The sequence below is a fragment of the Ambystoma mexicanum genome, chromosome 11 (assembly GCF_040938575.1).
Source record: "Ambystoma mexicanum isolate Mex_15411 chromosome 11, UKY_AmexF1_1, whole genome shotgun sequence".
NCBI lineage: Eukaryota > Metazoa > Chordata > Amphibia > Caudata > Ambystomatidae > Ambystoma > Ambystoma mexicanum.
In genome coordinates this window covers 186,338,880-186,351,533 of record NC_090934.1, presented here as the reverse complement: position 1 = coordinate 186,351,533, position 12,654 = coordinate 186,338,880, and the positions used below count along the sequence as shown (strand labels likewise).

General features: G+C 45.2%; 1 protein-coding gene across 22 annotated transcripts in view; it reads left to right on the top strand.

Moving 5' to 3' along the window:
• The window catches only part of LOC138503201 (mucin-2-like), a 1,598,433-nt gene that overhangs the window by 88,280 nt on the left and 1,497,499 nt on the right, over positions 1-12,654 (top strand). For 20 of the 22 annotated variants that reach the window (XM_069622774.1, XM_069622768.1, XM_069622773.1 and 17 more), the window contains exons 2-3: positions 2,371-2,436; positions 2,932-2,988. In XM_069622774.1, coding sequence (XP_069478875.1) covers positions 2,371-2,436; positions 2,932-2,988 — 123 coding nt within the window. The remainder of the gene's footprint in view (positions 1-2,370; positions 2,437-2,931; positions 2,989-12,654) is intronic. The other 2 variants (XM_069622776.1, XM_069622767.1) reach the window with 1 other exon arrangement.

Here is a 12,654-nt window from a genome sequence, read left to right as displayed (position 1 = left end):
AGAAAAAGGCTGCAGGGGTGTCCACCACAACTCCCACTTACTATACTGTACACCCGCGCAGCTGACCCAAAGAAAGAAAAAAGGAAATGACCCTGCGGTGCCGGTTCCTGATCACAGAAGTGAAAGGGAACTGGCGTTGCAGGGACTGGCCACACGGAATTGAAGGTAAGTAAGGGGGTGGAGAGGTGTGTAGGGGGTGTGGGTAGTGGTGGGGGTGGGGTTGTTTGGCCCCATCGGGAATGTTCAGGGGAGAAAAGACCGAAGATTATTTAGAACAAATATTCTTGGGTCGTTTCTCATTCAAACATTTCCACTTCGGTCAAACAACCCCAAATCGTGTTATGGTTTCTTCAGCTATGCTTCGCCAGATGAGGGCTGGAGTCGACTGCATGTCCCTCCAGAGTGATGGTTATCAGGTGAAATACGACGTGGCCGTTACTCTAGGTGGGAGCTGGAGTGGAGTGCTTGTCCCTTTAGAGTGATTGGTGGTCAGCAGATGAAAGATTGTGAGCTGCTCTCTACAGCTACATAGGCCTCAAAAGTAAAGGTATCCTCAGGGTAATTTCAATTATATTTTGGAATGTGCAGGCATGTGGAATCCTTCAGGATGGTGCCTGTCATGGCTGCGAATAGTCCCTGATCTTCATTCCCAAAATCCGGAGTCCCGGAGAATCTCTGTGAAATACGGATGTGGAGGCAGTCTGCGGAAGCCGAATGAGGGTGTAAGAGTCCCTTTCATGACACTGCACGTGTAATGTAGTGGCCATTACATGCATGCCAACTGGTATAAAGGCCTTGCCACATTCCTCTTCTCCACACCCACACCACCTATACCCCATGACTTGCTCTAACGTTGTTGTCCATCCAGCAACATTAACACTTCACAAAGTTTATAAAAGAGAACATTTGTATTCTAAGGAGTGTCCAGGCCGTGTAGATGGGCCTTCCCGGGCACTGTCATGGTATTTATGACCATACCTTGCGTGTTGTTTTGCACCATTGCGGTCGTCCACTTTCTATGGTGTTAATGTGCTTCCAATCCTTTGACCTTCCATTCCTTCATTCTCTTCTCTATGGCAAGAGTTCCATGTGTGCGTGTTGGGTGCAAGTAGTGGGGGCATCATGTCTGTGCAATGAAAGCCTTGACTGTGCCCATTTCCTCACTTTGATTCTCTACTCAGATTGATGTATTTCTTTTACGAGCCTTCACCGTGCATTTACAGCTACCTTGGCTTCGTACTTTAATGCCAATATAGAGCTTTAAGTTTACCAGGGCTAGCCGGTGCAGCGCCCCAGCAGTCTCCAAAAAATATCCCCAAGTAGGGCACTTACTGATAAGCACTTAAGGCGATGTCTAGTGTGGTCATGTCAGGAGTCTGAAAGAGACTCCAAGTGAGTTTGCAGGGACTGGGCATGTCATTTACAAGCTGTGAAAGGAATGCATTAAGGGGAATGAGAAATTGTTCTTTTTTCAAGAAGGATAGCCGAGGTCTTACACCCAAAGCTGAGGCTGTCGAAATGAGAGTATGCATTATGTGATGTGAAGGGTTGCATGCTTGAAATCACTATCACTCTGCTGCTCAATTCCCTCTATCAAGCTCCACCACCCATTCACCACTTGTTGCGTTGCCCCTGTGTGCCCCTGGAAGGGGGCCAAGATCATCCCTAGGCACTGAGCTGCAAACCTTCGATCAGCATCTCAACTTCTCTCTGGGTGAGAATGTGCTCTGCAGCTTTTCTGTTGCTTCTTTTCCAACCTTTAGTGGACTGCGGCTCTGTGGTATCTTTCTTCAAATGGATTTGTTTACACTTCATCCAGCAAGACTCCTTGATGTGCTGCTGGATTTGGGAGACTGTGCTTGTATTTTTCTTTTTTCTAGATTTCAGTATTCTTTTCCAGTCTCCTCCTGCCTGAGTGCCTTCTTTGTACTTTGGTTAAACTTTTTCTTCTGCCTTTGTGATTTGTAGGCTGATTTGACAGAATACTTCTGGAATCACAGCAATGACACACAAGATGCCATCCTCGGCCAATCACTGCTGTTATTTCTCTAAGCAGCTTTGCCCATCCGTTAGAATACTCTGTTAATACGAACCTCTGTATACACATGACTGAATAGTAGATGTTACATGGGGGTCAAGGGTTCCATGCCTGGGTGAGCTAACCTGAGATATCCATGTGAAACCCCTCCTGCATGCTTAACACACCCTCTTGTATATTTAAGTTTTACAATACAAATGTTCATATTTCTGGTAGCATTGTAATAGTTTCTATGAAAGGTTTGATGGAGGAGGTGGAACGGTGATAGATTCGTAGTCCTCCCATTTAATCGCATCTGTAGGATTAACACTGTCATTTTACCATCCTCACAGCTTCTGAAGCAATGGCAACAACACCAATGTCAACTACAACAGCAACAACAAATACAAGTACCCCAGGTAACCAAAATCACTAGCTGATTAGACCTTTTAGGTGATTGCTCATGGTGTCTGGAGCTGTGATGAAATATGTGGTGGAGGCAATGGGGTGGTAAAGGAGCAGAAAGGTTTTTTGTGCCTATTGTAAGACCAGTATTGGAGCTGTGGCAGTAATGGAGGCGAGGGGGATAGTGATACAGGAGTGACAAGCAGTGAATATATCCAGAGGAAGAAAGGAAGCCAAAAGTGTCCCTTGGATAGACCTATAGAAGAATGTATGCATTGATGTCAAGGAATGGAATGGAGCAGTCTGGTGGATGATGGAGGTGCATATATTTACATGCATGTGACGGATGGTAGAGGCAGTGAATTGAGGAGGGTGTGTGTAAAGAGATGTATATGATCAACATCCCTTTTTCAGCCTCCCTGGGCACTCACCCGGGCTGTTCAGCTAAGAAGATTCCGTCATAAGTTGTAGAGCGATAATGATATGTATATAATTATTCTTATTTACAGGATATGTCGTCTTGACAACAGAGAGTATCCATGTCACTGAAATGATGGTAGAATCGGGTAAGATTATAAATCTTCTTTATTGAAGATAACCAATAGTGCCCCACCGGCTTCACCAGCCATTAGAATTTGTTTGGTCTAATCCTTTTAAAATTTTGAGTGGTATAATATCTTAGTATAGCTTATTGACTCTGTACAGCCATATTGTTGTATGTGTCTCAATAAATGAAGAATCTGTATATGGCCCACAATGTTCTGGCCAATCTCTGCTTGACTCTCAGTGTTTGATGAGTCTATGCATACCTTAGCATTAGAGTGAGATTGTGCATGAATCTCTGTTAAATGAAATCCCTATAAGGCCAGGATAGAAGAGTTGAGCTGAGTGAGCTGATTGTGTGTACCATCAAAGTATATGATTGACTATGTGCATGATTTATAGTGTTGGGACTAGGCTTTATAGATTATCTGTTTGACTCAAAGGCCCTGTTAGGCAGAAATCTGTGCAGTTCCCTCTGGGACCACTGCAAAAGATTTAAGACTACAGGTGTTTGGCAGTAAACCCACTTGGTAGCAGTCTGTACCACACAGATTCACTTGGTAGCTGTGGCTGAGCAGACAGACTTCCCTCAAGAAGAGTTAGGCAGTATACAGAGTATTCACAATAGGTCAAAAGAACATAGTAGAACAAGTAAACACTGACCAGGGCTTGGTGTAAAAGAGATATAATTATTTATTTAAAACCACATCTAGAAAAACACACAGGCACTAATAGTAAGCAATTCAAAAACACGGTCACTAAAAGATATACACTCCCTTAGAAGAATATTAGACAAGTCTTAAGTAAAGCCCCACTTATTTTCAGACAGCGGTGAGCGCTTAACGCAGATAGCACTCTAATAATTCGATTTAAAAGGGAGAGAAAAGCAGAGAATAAATTGAAACAGGTCCCAACACTTTTTCAAGAACAAAACAAGAGAGGAAGGCAAAGTAAAACCGTGAAGTTAGAGTTCAGAAGGCCGGATCCACTTTAAGGGGATCAAAACGAAATGTGTCCAAGGTCACACGGTTGCAGTGCACAAAAGTCTTGAAAAGGTTCAAAAAGAGTTGGACCAAAGAAAGGGACCAGTTAGAAGGTCAAGGCGGCCAGCCCAGTCCAGAAGGGTAAGGGGTTATTATTACCTTGCAGCAATCTTTAGAAAGGGAGGCCTGGCGGACACAGTATCTTAAAGTGGTGAGAATACTCCAGTGGGGGCAGTTGTTCCTGGCAGCGGATGCAAGTCGGTGCTTCGTCCGGGGGAAGAGAGGATCTCATCGGGGAGGAAGACAGGAGTCTGTTGCACTGCCAGGGAAGAAACCAGCCGCGGAGTTCTCAGGTAAAAGGAGCGGTCCTTTTATTCGCGGTCCAGTGGTAAGTGGCTATCCGGTTGCAGGGGTGCTTGGCACGGGGAATTCGACCACAAGACGGTCTGGGGTGCGAAGAGAAGAAGGTAAACTGGTTGTGCCCACCAGTCAGGGGAAGAAGCCTCTCCAGCCGGGAGATCTTCTCTGTCGTCGGGAAGTGGTGAGTCGGTTCCACAGGGCTCCACCGGTGGTGTCGTCGTGGCAGGTCGGCTCAGCTTCTCCCTCGTCGGATTCTCAGGTCCTGTGGCGACTTCTGAAGCTCCAGTCCCCAAAGCCCTGCTTTTATGCAGCACACCCCCATTCACTCAGCCTAGCTGTCAATCAAACATGCTAAGTGGTGAGCCGGCCGACTTACTGCACGGAGGGTGCTGTGTAACACACATAGTAAAAAACACATGAGACCCTATGGAGTAAAGGACCCCATAGCCCATAAAACACATTAACAGTCAAAGGAACACCATAAATCATGTCCAAGAGTGGGAGAAAAAGAGTCTCACTCTTGGCAGGAGAAAAAAACAAACTCCAGAAATCCAGCAAAGCTGCTGGGGGACTCACTAGGTTAGGAAATTCAGCCTAAAGAGAGAATTCTCCCTAACACTCGCACCCCCCAGACTAAGGGACAGGAGGATTTAATCCACTCTTGGATGAGATGAATCTCATACCTCTAGTCGATGACATACATCCTATAGAGACCATCAGCATTTTGGTGGTGACACCCTGACCTGTGCTCAATGGTGAAATCAAACCCTTGCAGGCAGATTGACCATCTCAATAGTTTTGGGTTTTCCCCTTTCATTTGCATTAACCATCTCAAGGGTTGGTGGTCAGTCTGAATGACAAAAGTAGAACCATACAAGTATGGCCTAAACTTCTTCAGAGCTCACACAATAGCAAAACACTCTTGTTCAATGGTTGTCCACCTTGTTTCAGGATCCTTCAGTTTTCTACTGATGAAGCAAATGGGGTGCTCCCTACCTTTCCCATCCAGTTGACTGAGGACTGCACCTATTCCTACATTTGAAGCATCTGTTTGCACAATGAACGCTTGGTGATAGTCAGGAGCTCTGAGTACTGGGGCTTGGCAAAGAGCCTTTTTCAGTGTTTCAAAGGCCTGATTGCATTCCTCATTCCACCTAACCTTTTTAGGGAATTTAGGAGAGGAGATGACATTCAGTGGAGAAGCTATCGACCCATAGTTCTCAATGAAATTCATGTAATACCCAGTGAGACCTAAGAAGGCTCTCACCTGGGTCTGAGTAGTTGGTGTTGTCTAATTCTGCACAGCTTCAATCTTACTGGACAAAGGCCTTATTTCTCCACCTCCTACATCATGTCCAAGGTAGACCACTTTACTCTGTCCAATCTGGTATTTACTTGCCTTTATGGTCAGATTGGCCTTTCCAAGAGCCTGCAAAACATATCTCAGGTGGTCCACATGTTCCTCCCAGGAATTGCTGAACACTGCTATGTCATCCAAGTATGCCATGCAGAAGTCCTCCATCCCATTCAGAACCTGGTTTACCATCCTTTGAAATGTAGCAGGTGCATTTTTCAATCCAAAAGGCATAACCTTAAACTGGTATAAGCCAACTGGGGTAGAAAAGGCAGTTTTCTCCTTGGCATGGTCTGTCAGGGCTATTTGCCAATAGCCTGACGTCAAGTCAAATGTGCTGAGGAACTTGGCTGCACCAAGTCTATCCACCAACTCATCTGTCCTTAGCAAAGGGTGGGCATCAGTCTTAGTGACTGCATTAAGAGCTCTGTAATCCACACAGAATCTAAGTTCTTTAGATCCTGCCTTTGGTACTAACACAACAGGGCTAGACCATGGACTAGTAGAGGGCTCTATTACCCCGAGATCAAGCATCTTGTTGACCTCACCTTTGATGTGGGTTCTTACATTTTCTGACATTCGATATCCTCTGCTTTTGACTGGCAGACAGTCACCAGTGAGTATACCATGCTGTCCCCAAGGGGCCAAGCCTGGTGAAAGTGAGAACAAAGAGGCAAACTGATTCAACATAGATTTGCACTCTTCCTGTTGCTCAGGTGTGAGATTTTAAGAGAGATTTACTCCTTCAATCTTTTCGTCTAAAGGTAAGCCTCTGAGGAGATCAGGAAGAGCTTCACTCTCTTCTTCTTCCTCTGATGATGCTAGAAGCAAAGCTCCTACATCAGGTCTGGAGACATAGGCTTTTAGTCTGTTGGTGTGGAAGACTGTTGGAGCCTCCTTGGGTTTGCCCAAGTCCACCAGATAGTTGACCTCTCCAAGTTTACCCACAGCTTTGAAGGGTCCCATCCATTTGTCTTGCAAGGCCCTCTGCCTTGTTGGAATCATAACGAGAACTAGCTGGTCCTGAGTAAACTCAACCATGTTAGCCTTTTGGTCATGCCAGTGCTTGACCAATGCTTGTCCAGCTTTCAAGTTATCACTTGCTTCTGCCATCATTTGTGACATTCTCCTTTGGAGACCTATCACATAGTCAGTCACTCTGACTGGCTTGGGGGAAGGAGCACTCTCCAACCCCTCCTTGATCAGGGCCAATGGACCTCTGACCGGATGACCATAGAGAAGTTCAAAGGGAGAATAACCTACTCCTTCCTGAGGGACTTCTCCATAAGCAAAGACAAGGCATGGCAGTAAAAGGTCCCACTTTCTTTTAAGGGGGTCCTCTAAAGCACCTATCATGCTCTTCGTGGTTCTGTTGAACCTTTCAACCATCCCATTTGTCTGAGGGTGGTATGCAGTTGAGAACTTGTAAGTACCTCCACAGGTTTTCCACATAGCTTTCATGTAGTGGGACATAAAATTCGACCCCCTGTCAGAGATTACTTCCTTAGGAAACCCAACCCTGGTAAAAATACCAAGGAGGGCCTTAGCCACAGCCAGAGCTGTAACAGTCCTCATAGGAATTGCCTCAGTGTATCTAGTTGCATGGTCTACTACAACAAGTATAAACCTGTTGCCTGAGGAAGTTGGAGGATCAAGGGGACCAACAATGTCAATCCCTACTCTCTCAAATGGGACTCCCACTACAGGGAGAGGCACTAAAGGTGCCACATTCTTGGGGCCAACCTTACCAGAGGTCTGGCAGGTGTGGCAGCTCCTGCAGTATTTATCTACTTCAGCCCCAATCTTTGGCCAATAAAAGTAGAGTGAGAGCCTTTCCTTAGTCTTCTTGAAACTCAAGTGACCAGCCAAAGGAATCTCATGGGCTAACTGCAAGAACTGTGGTCTGTTCTCTTGGGGTACTACAAGTCGTTTGTTGTCCCCAGGTGCAGACTCCATTGGTTCACTGTAGAAGAGGCCCTCTTCCCAGTGTAACCTATATTTCCCGGGCTCTTGCCCTTCAGCCTGAGCATCTGCCTGGTGGCGAAGACCTTCCAGAGTTGGACATTCTCTCTGTCCCTTACTGAGGTCTGCCCTGTTGGATCCACCTTCTGCCAGTAAAGACTGCAGCTCAGGATGGTCAACAGGATCCAGATCTCCAATGAGTTCCTGGCCTTCCACTAGCTCTTCTTCAGAGTCTAGTTCAACCACACAGGGCTGTACCTCCCTCTCAGCCTCAGCTGGAGGGGGAGTTACTGGTGTAACTTTGGACAACCTAGGGGAAGTCCTTGTTGGCTGCACTGGAGTGCTGGCTGTGAGGTTCTTTTTAGAAGTTTTAGGTTTCCCTTTTTCTTCTAGTTTCTTTGAGACAGCAGCTGACATCTCCAGTGGAGCAGGAGTGATCTCTTTCTTAATCATCTCCTTGGGAGTACCTCTCACGGTTCTCTCCCTTGCAGGTCTGGTGAGCTCCTGTAACCTTTTACTAGGAGGTCTGGGGGTATGTGACACTACTTCAAGAGTTTTCAAGTCATTACCCAGCAGAACCCTTCCTGGCACCTCACTTTGTATGCTGACAGGTATCTTCACAGTCATGTCATTACACTGGATGAGAACTGGTAATTGGGGAAGCATCTGCACAGGCCCTCCAGCTAACTTGGTGAGGCATTTGGGAGCCTTAGCAACATCCTCAGCCTGAAAAACGATTTGTCCACCACAGTTATGCTGGCCCAGTGTCCCTAATGGCAGGAGTCTCCTGACCATTCACCTGGACACTGTCCTTATAATACTCTTTAGTATTATCTAGGATAGAATTATAGACATCTAAGTTCTGTTGTTCCCACAGACCCAGAGACACTAAAGAAACACTGGTTGAGACTTCAATGGCTTCATCAGCCAGTAATAGAAAGTTTCCACTTGCCATTTGTACTTCCTCCTCTGGAGCGAAGGCTAAGGAGACAATCTGGACCCCTGAAGGTTTACCCTTACATCTGGGATCTCCTTTCACATGGTCAGTAGAGCCACAAACAAAGCATTTACCAAATGCTTTCTGAAATGGTGGCTTGTTCTGACCTCCTTCTGGTTTGGCACCATTGGTTTTCCTTGTGACTTACCCTTTTGGTTTTGTTTGGGGCCCTCTTTGGAATTGGAATTATTAGAATTCTCTTTAGAGTCCTTTTTGGGCTGTTTTCCCTCATCCTTTTTCTGAGTAGCCCCAGAATCCTTGTGAGTGGCCCTGTTGGCAACCCACAAGTCAGCAGCCTTAGCTAACTTCCTGGAATCTAATTCCTTTGAATCAGCCGCCAAGTGCTGTCTGAGCTCAGGAGAGCAGGCATCATAAATTGACTCCAACATTACAAGATTCTTCATTCCTTCATAAGTGTTAACTCTGTAACCCTTAATCCATCCCTCTAAGTTTTTCAAACTTTCACTCACCAGGTAGCCCAAGGGGTACCATCATGCTTTTTGAGGGTCCTAAACCTCTTAAGGTACTGGGAAGGGGTCTTCCCAAATCTAGCTATCAAAGCTAGTTTCACACATTCATAATCCTTCTTATCCACCTCCCCCAACTCCATTACCACATCAGTTGCAACAGGGGGAAGCCTAGAGAACAACCAGGGAAGTAACTCATTCCCTGTGATATCCTGGAGCCCATGATTATACTCAAACATTTTTAACCAATCCAACACATCCATCCTAGGTTCATACATACCCACCAATTCCTTAGGCATCCGGGGTCTTTTGGGACTGGAACTCCTAGAGGAACCAGAGGAGAGAGAAGCATTTTCTACAGAGAACTTTTTCATTTCTAGTTCATGATTAAGCTCTATTTACCTGAGTCTTAACTCAGCTTGCTTCTGCTCAGCCAGGGCCTTCATTCTCCTGAACTCTAGCTCTTGGTTTCTTTCAGATTGAGCCAAACAACGTTTGTACTCTAATTAAAGCTTCATTTTTTCAAGTTCAAAATAAGCAGGGTTACATGTAGGACCTGGTATAGGCCCAATAGGTACAGTAGGTAAGGCAGACAGAGGCTCATTGTGGCTAACTTCATTAGGTTCACTTTCCTCTTCTGACTCATTATCACGACTTTGATTTAGATCAATACCATCACTGTTTTCTACATTGGCTGGGGGGTTAGATTCCTCTGTACCACCCAGACTTTGGTTTTCTAACAATCTTTCTATAAGTTCCATTTTCTTGCCCTTCTCAGAGAGATTCTTATGTCTACACAATACTTTTAAGCAATCAGCAGTTTTGGCAGACAATGATTCTAGGGTATAACTCTCCATAGCAGACATAGTTAGAAAATCAGCTTTTTAGTGCTAAGCTCTGTGGTTAGTTGTCCGAAAGTGTTCAAAAAGCACTCTAAGGTGTATACGCAATACAAATCCCACCGCTGTACACCAGTGTTAGGCAGAAACCTGTGCAGTTCCCTCTGGGACCACTGCAAAAGATTTAAGACTACAGGTGTTTGGCAGTAAACCCACTTGGTAGCAGTCTGTACCACACAGATTCACTTGGTAGCTGTGGCTGAGCAGTCAGACTTCCTTCAAGAAGAGTTAGGCAGTCCAGGGTATTCACAATAGACAATAGGTCAAAAGAACATAGTAGAACAAGTAAACACTGACCAGGGCTTGGTGTAAAAGAGATATAATTATTTATTTAAAACCACATCTAGAAAAACACACAGGCACTAATAGTAAGCAATTCAAAAACACGGTCACTAAAAGATATACACTCCCCTAGAAGAATATTAGACAAGTCTTAAGTAAAGCCCCACTTATTTTCAGACAGCGGTGAGCGCTTAACGCAGATGGCACTCTAATAATTCGATTTAAAAGGGAGAGAAAAGCAGAGAATAAATTGAAACAGGTCCCAACACTTTTTCAAGAACACAACAAGAGAGGAAGGCAAAGTAAAACCGTGAAGTTAGAGTTCAGAAGGCCAGATCCACTTTAAGTGGTGTCGTCGTGGCAGGTCGGCTCAGCTTCTCCCTCATCGGATTCTCAGGTCCTGTGGCGACTTCTGAAGTTCCAGTCCCCAAAGCCCTGCTTTTATGCAGCACACCCCCATTCACTCAGCCTAGCTGTCAATCAAACATGCTAAGTGGTGAGCCGGCCGGCTCACCACTTGGGCCAATCACACAAGAGTGCGACTTGAGTTACCAAGGTAACTCAGTCCAGGGTGCCTAAACCCCTTCCCACACCCTCTGTGGTACCCAGACAGAGTGGCACCACTTTTGGAGGCTTCTGTAGAGAAGCCCGCCAAAAAGTGGAACAAAGGGCTCGACTTGGGTTGGAGTCATAGAAGAGAACACAAACGCCATTTTAGAATCGAGTCCTGGCAAAAAATACCAACCGGCGAATTAATATTAAATAAATAAACGGGCGGTATGTTCGAGGCTATGAGAATTAAATAATTAAAGTTGGTAGCCTCGAACAATGGGAAAATACCATAGGGATATATTCGCGGTCGAATATAAAAAGTAGTATCCACTGCCACCAGCCAAAACTTGATCAGGGGGACGGAGACGTGCCCCCTCGACTAACAGACCCCGGGGCAATCGAATTGCCCCGACCAGTGCGTCCACAATATGATGGTTTGTACTGGTTTCTGTTAATAATTTGGGACTAGTAAAGCCAATGGTGACTTTACATGCCCTGGGAGACAGTAGTCAGTCCCAGGGTATGGAGTCTATGGTGGGGTGTCACTATGACACCCCTGTGTTACTGCACGGAGGGTGCTTTGTAACACACATAGTAAAAACACATGAGACCCTATGGAGTAAAGGACCCCATAGCCCATAAAACACATAAACAGTCAAAGGAACACCATAAATCATGTCCAAGAGTGGGAGAAAAAGAGTGTCACTCTTGGCAGGAGAAAAAAACAAACTCCAGAAATCCAGCAAAGCTGCTGGGGGACTCACTAGGTTAGGAAATTCAGCCTAAAGAGAGAATTCTCCCTAACAGGCCCTCATTACGAGAATGGTAGTAATGGTAAAAACAGGCGTTATTCTGAATTTTTCTGACCATCTGATTACAAATGGCCTACTGCACGCTCCCGACACTAATACATGCAAGGGGGCTGTACAGTGCCTCATTTAGCTATTGTTCAGCCACTCCTGAAAAGCACAGGTCACCTTTTAGAGTAATGTGACCTGAGCATTTCAGAAATGAGTGCAAATGAAAGGAGCACATTCTCTGCGCTCCATCCATTTCCACTCATTTTTAAGAATCTGGCCTATATAGTTCATGAGGCCATATACAGTACAAGTGGGCGGCCTTATATCGTGTGGGCAAAAGGTAGGCAGAAGAATGCTATGTTTCTCTAGCTACTGTTTACTGCCCCTTTGCCATTTTTAATGCGAGTTCCATCTTACTTATCAACAGTGACATGGTTTTTGGGTTTGCAGTCAATTATCAAATTATTTAATGGGTTTAAACAGCATTTTACTCAGAATTTTGGGACTTCTAGGACTGAAATTCTGTTAGGCTCTACATCTTCGGATGTTATGGATGTAAGTGAGTCACAGGCTTGTATGAGACAGGGAATTGAGTTGACACTGATAGTCTCCACTGCTATGTGACTCTGCAGATGGCATGTGGTCAGAAGTAAAGTTTCCACCTGCCCCCTACCCTCTGCCTGCGAAAACCCAACGCTTTTACACCAACATGGCCTATTCATGCGGGAGTAAGTGCATTGCATTATTCTGGAATCTGCAAGTTTGGTGCACCTCCTCACATCAGTTTGATTCCTCAGGAGTCCACTGTAAATTCGTTTGCCATGTTTAATGGCAGTGTCATTTACACTATTTGCAAAAAGAAGTATAAAAGTATGTAAAAGTGATCTTGCCTGTTTTGAAACTTTTTTTCTACACTAGATCTTGCAAATGATGGAGGGGACCCTTTTCCCCACGACTGCAAACTTAGACCCTTTGACGAATTTACTCATTTTTAGTTTTGGCTATTAGGTGGCGCTGAAAACGCTACCTATAA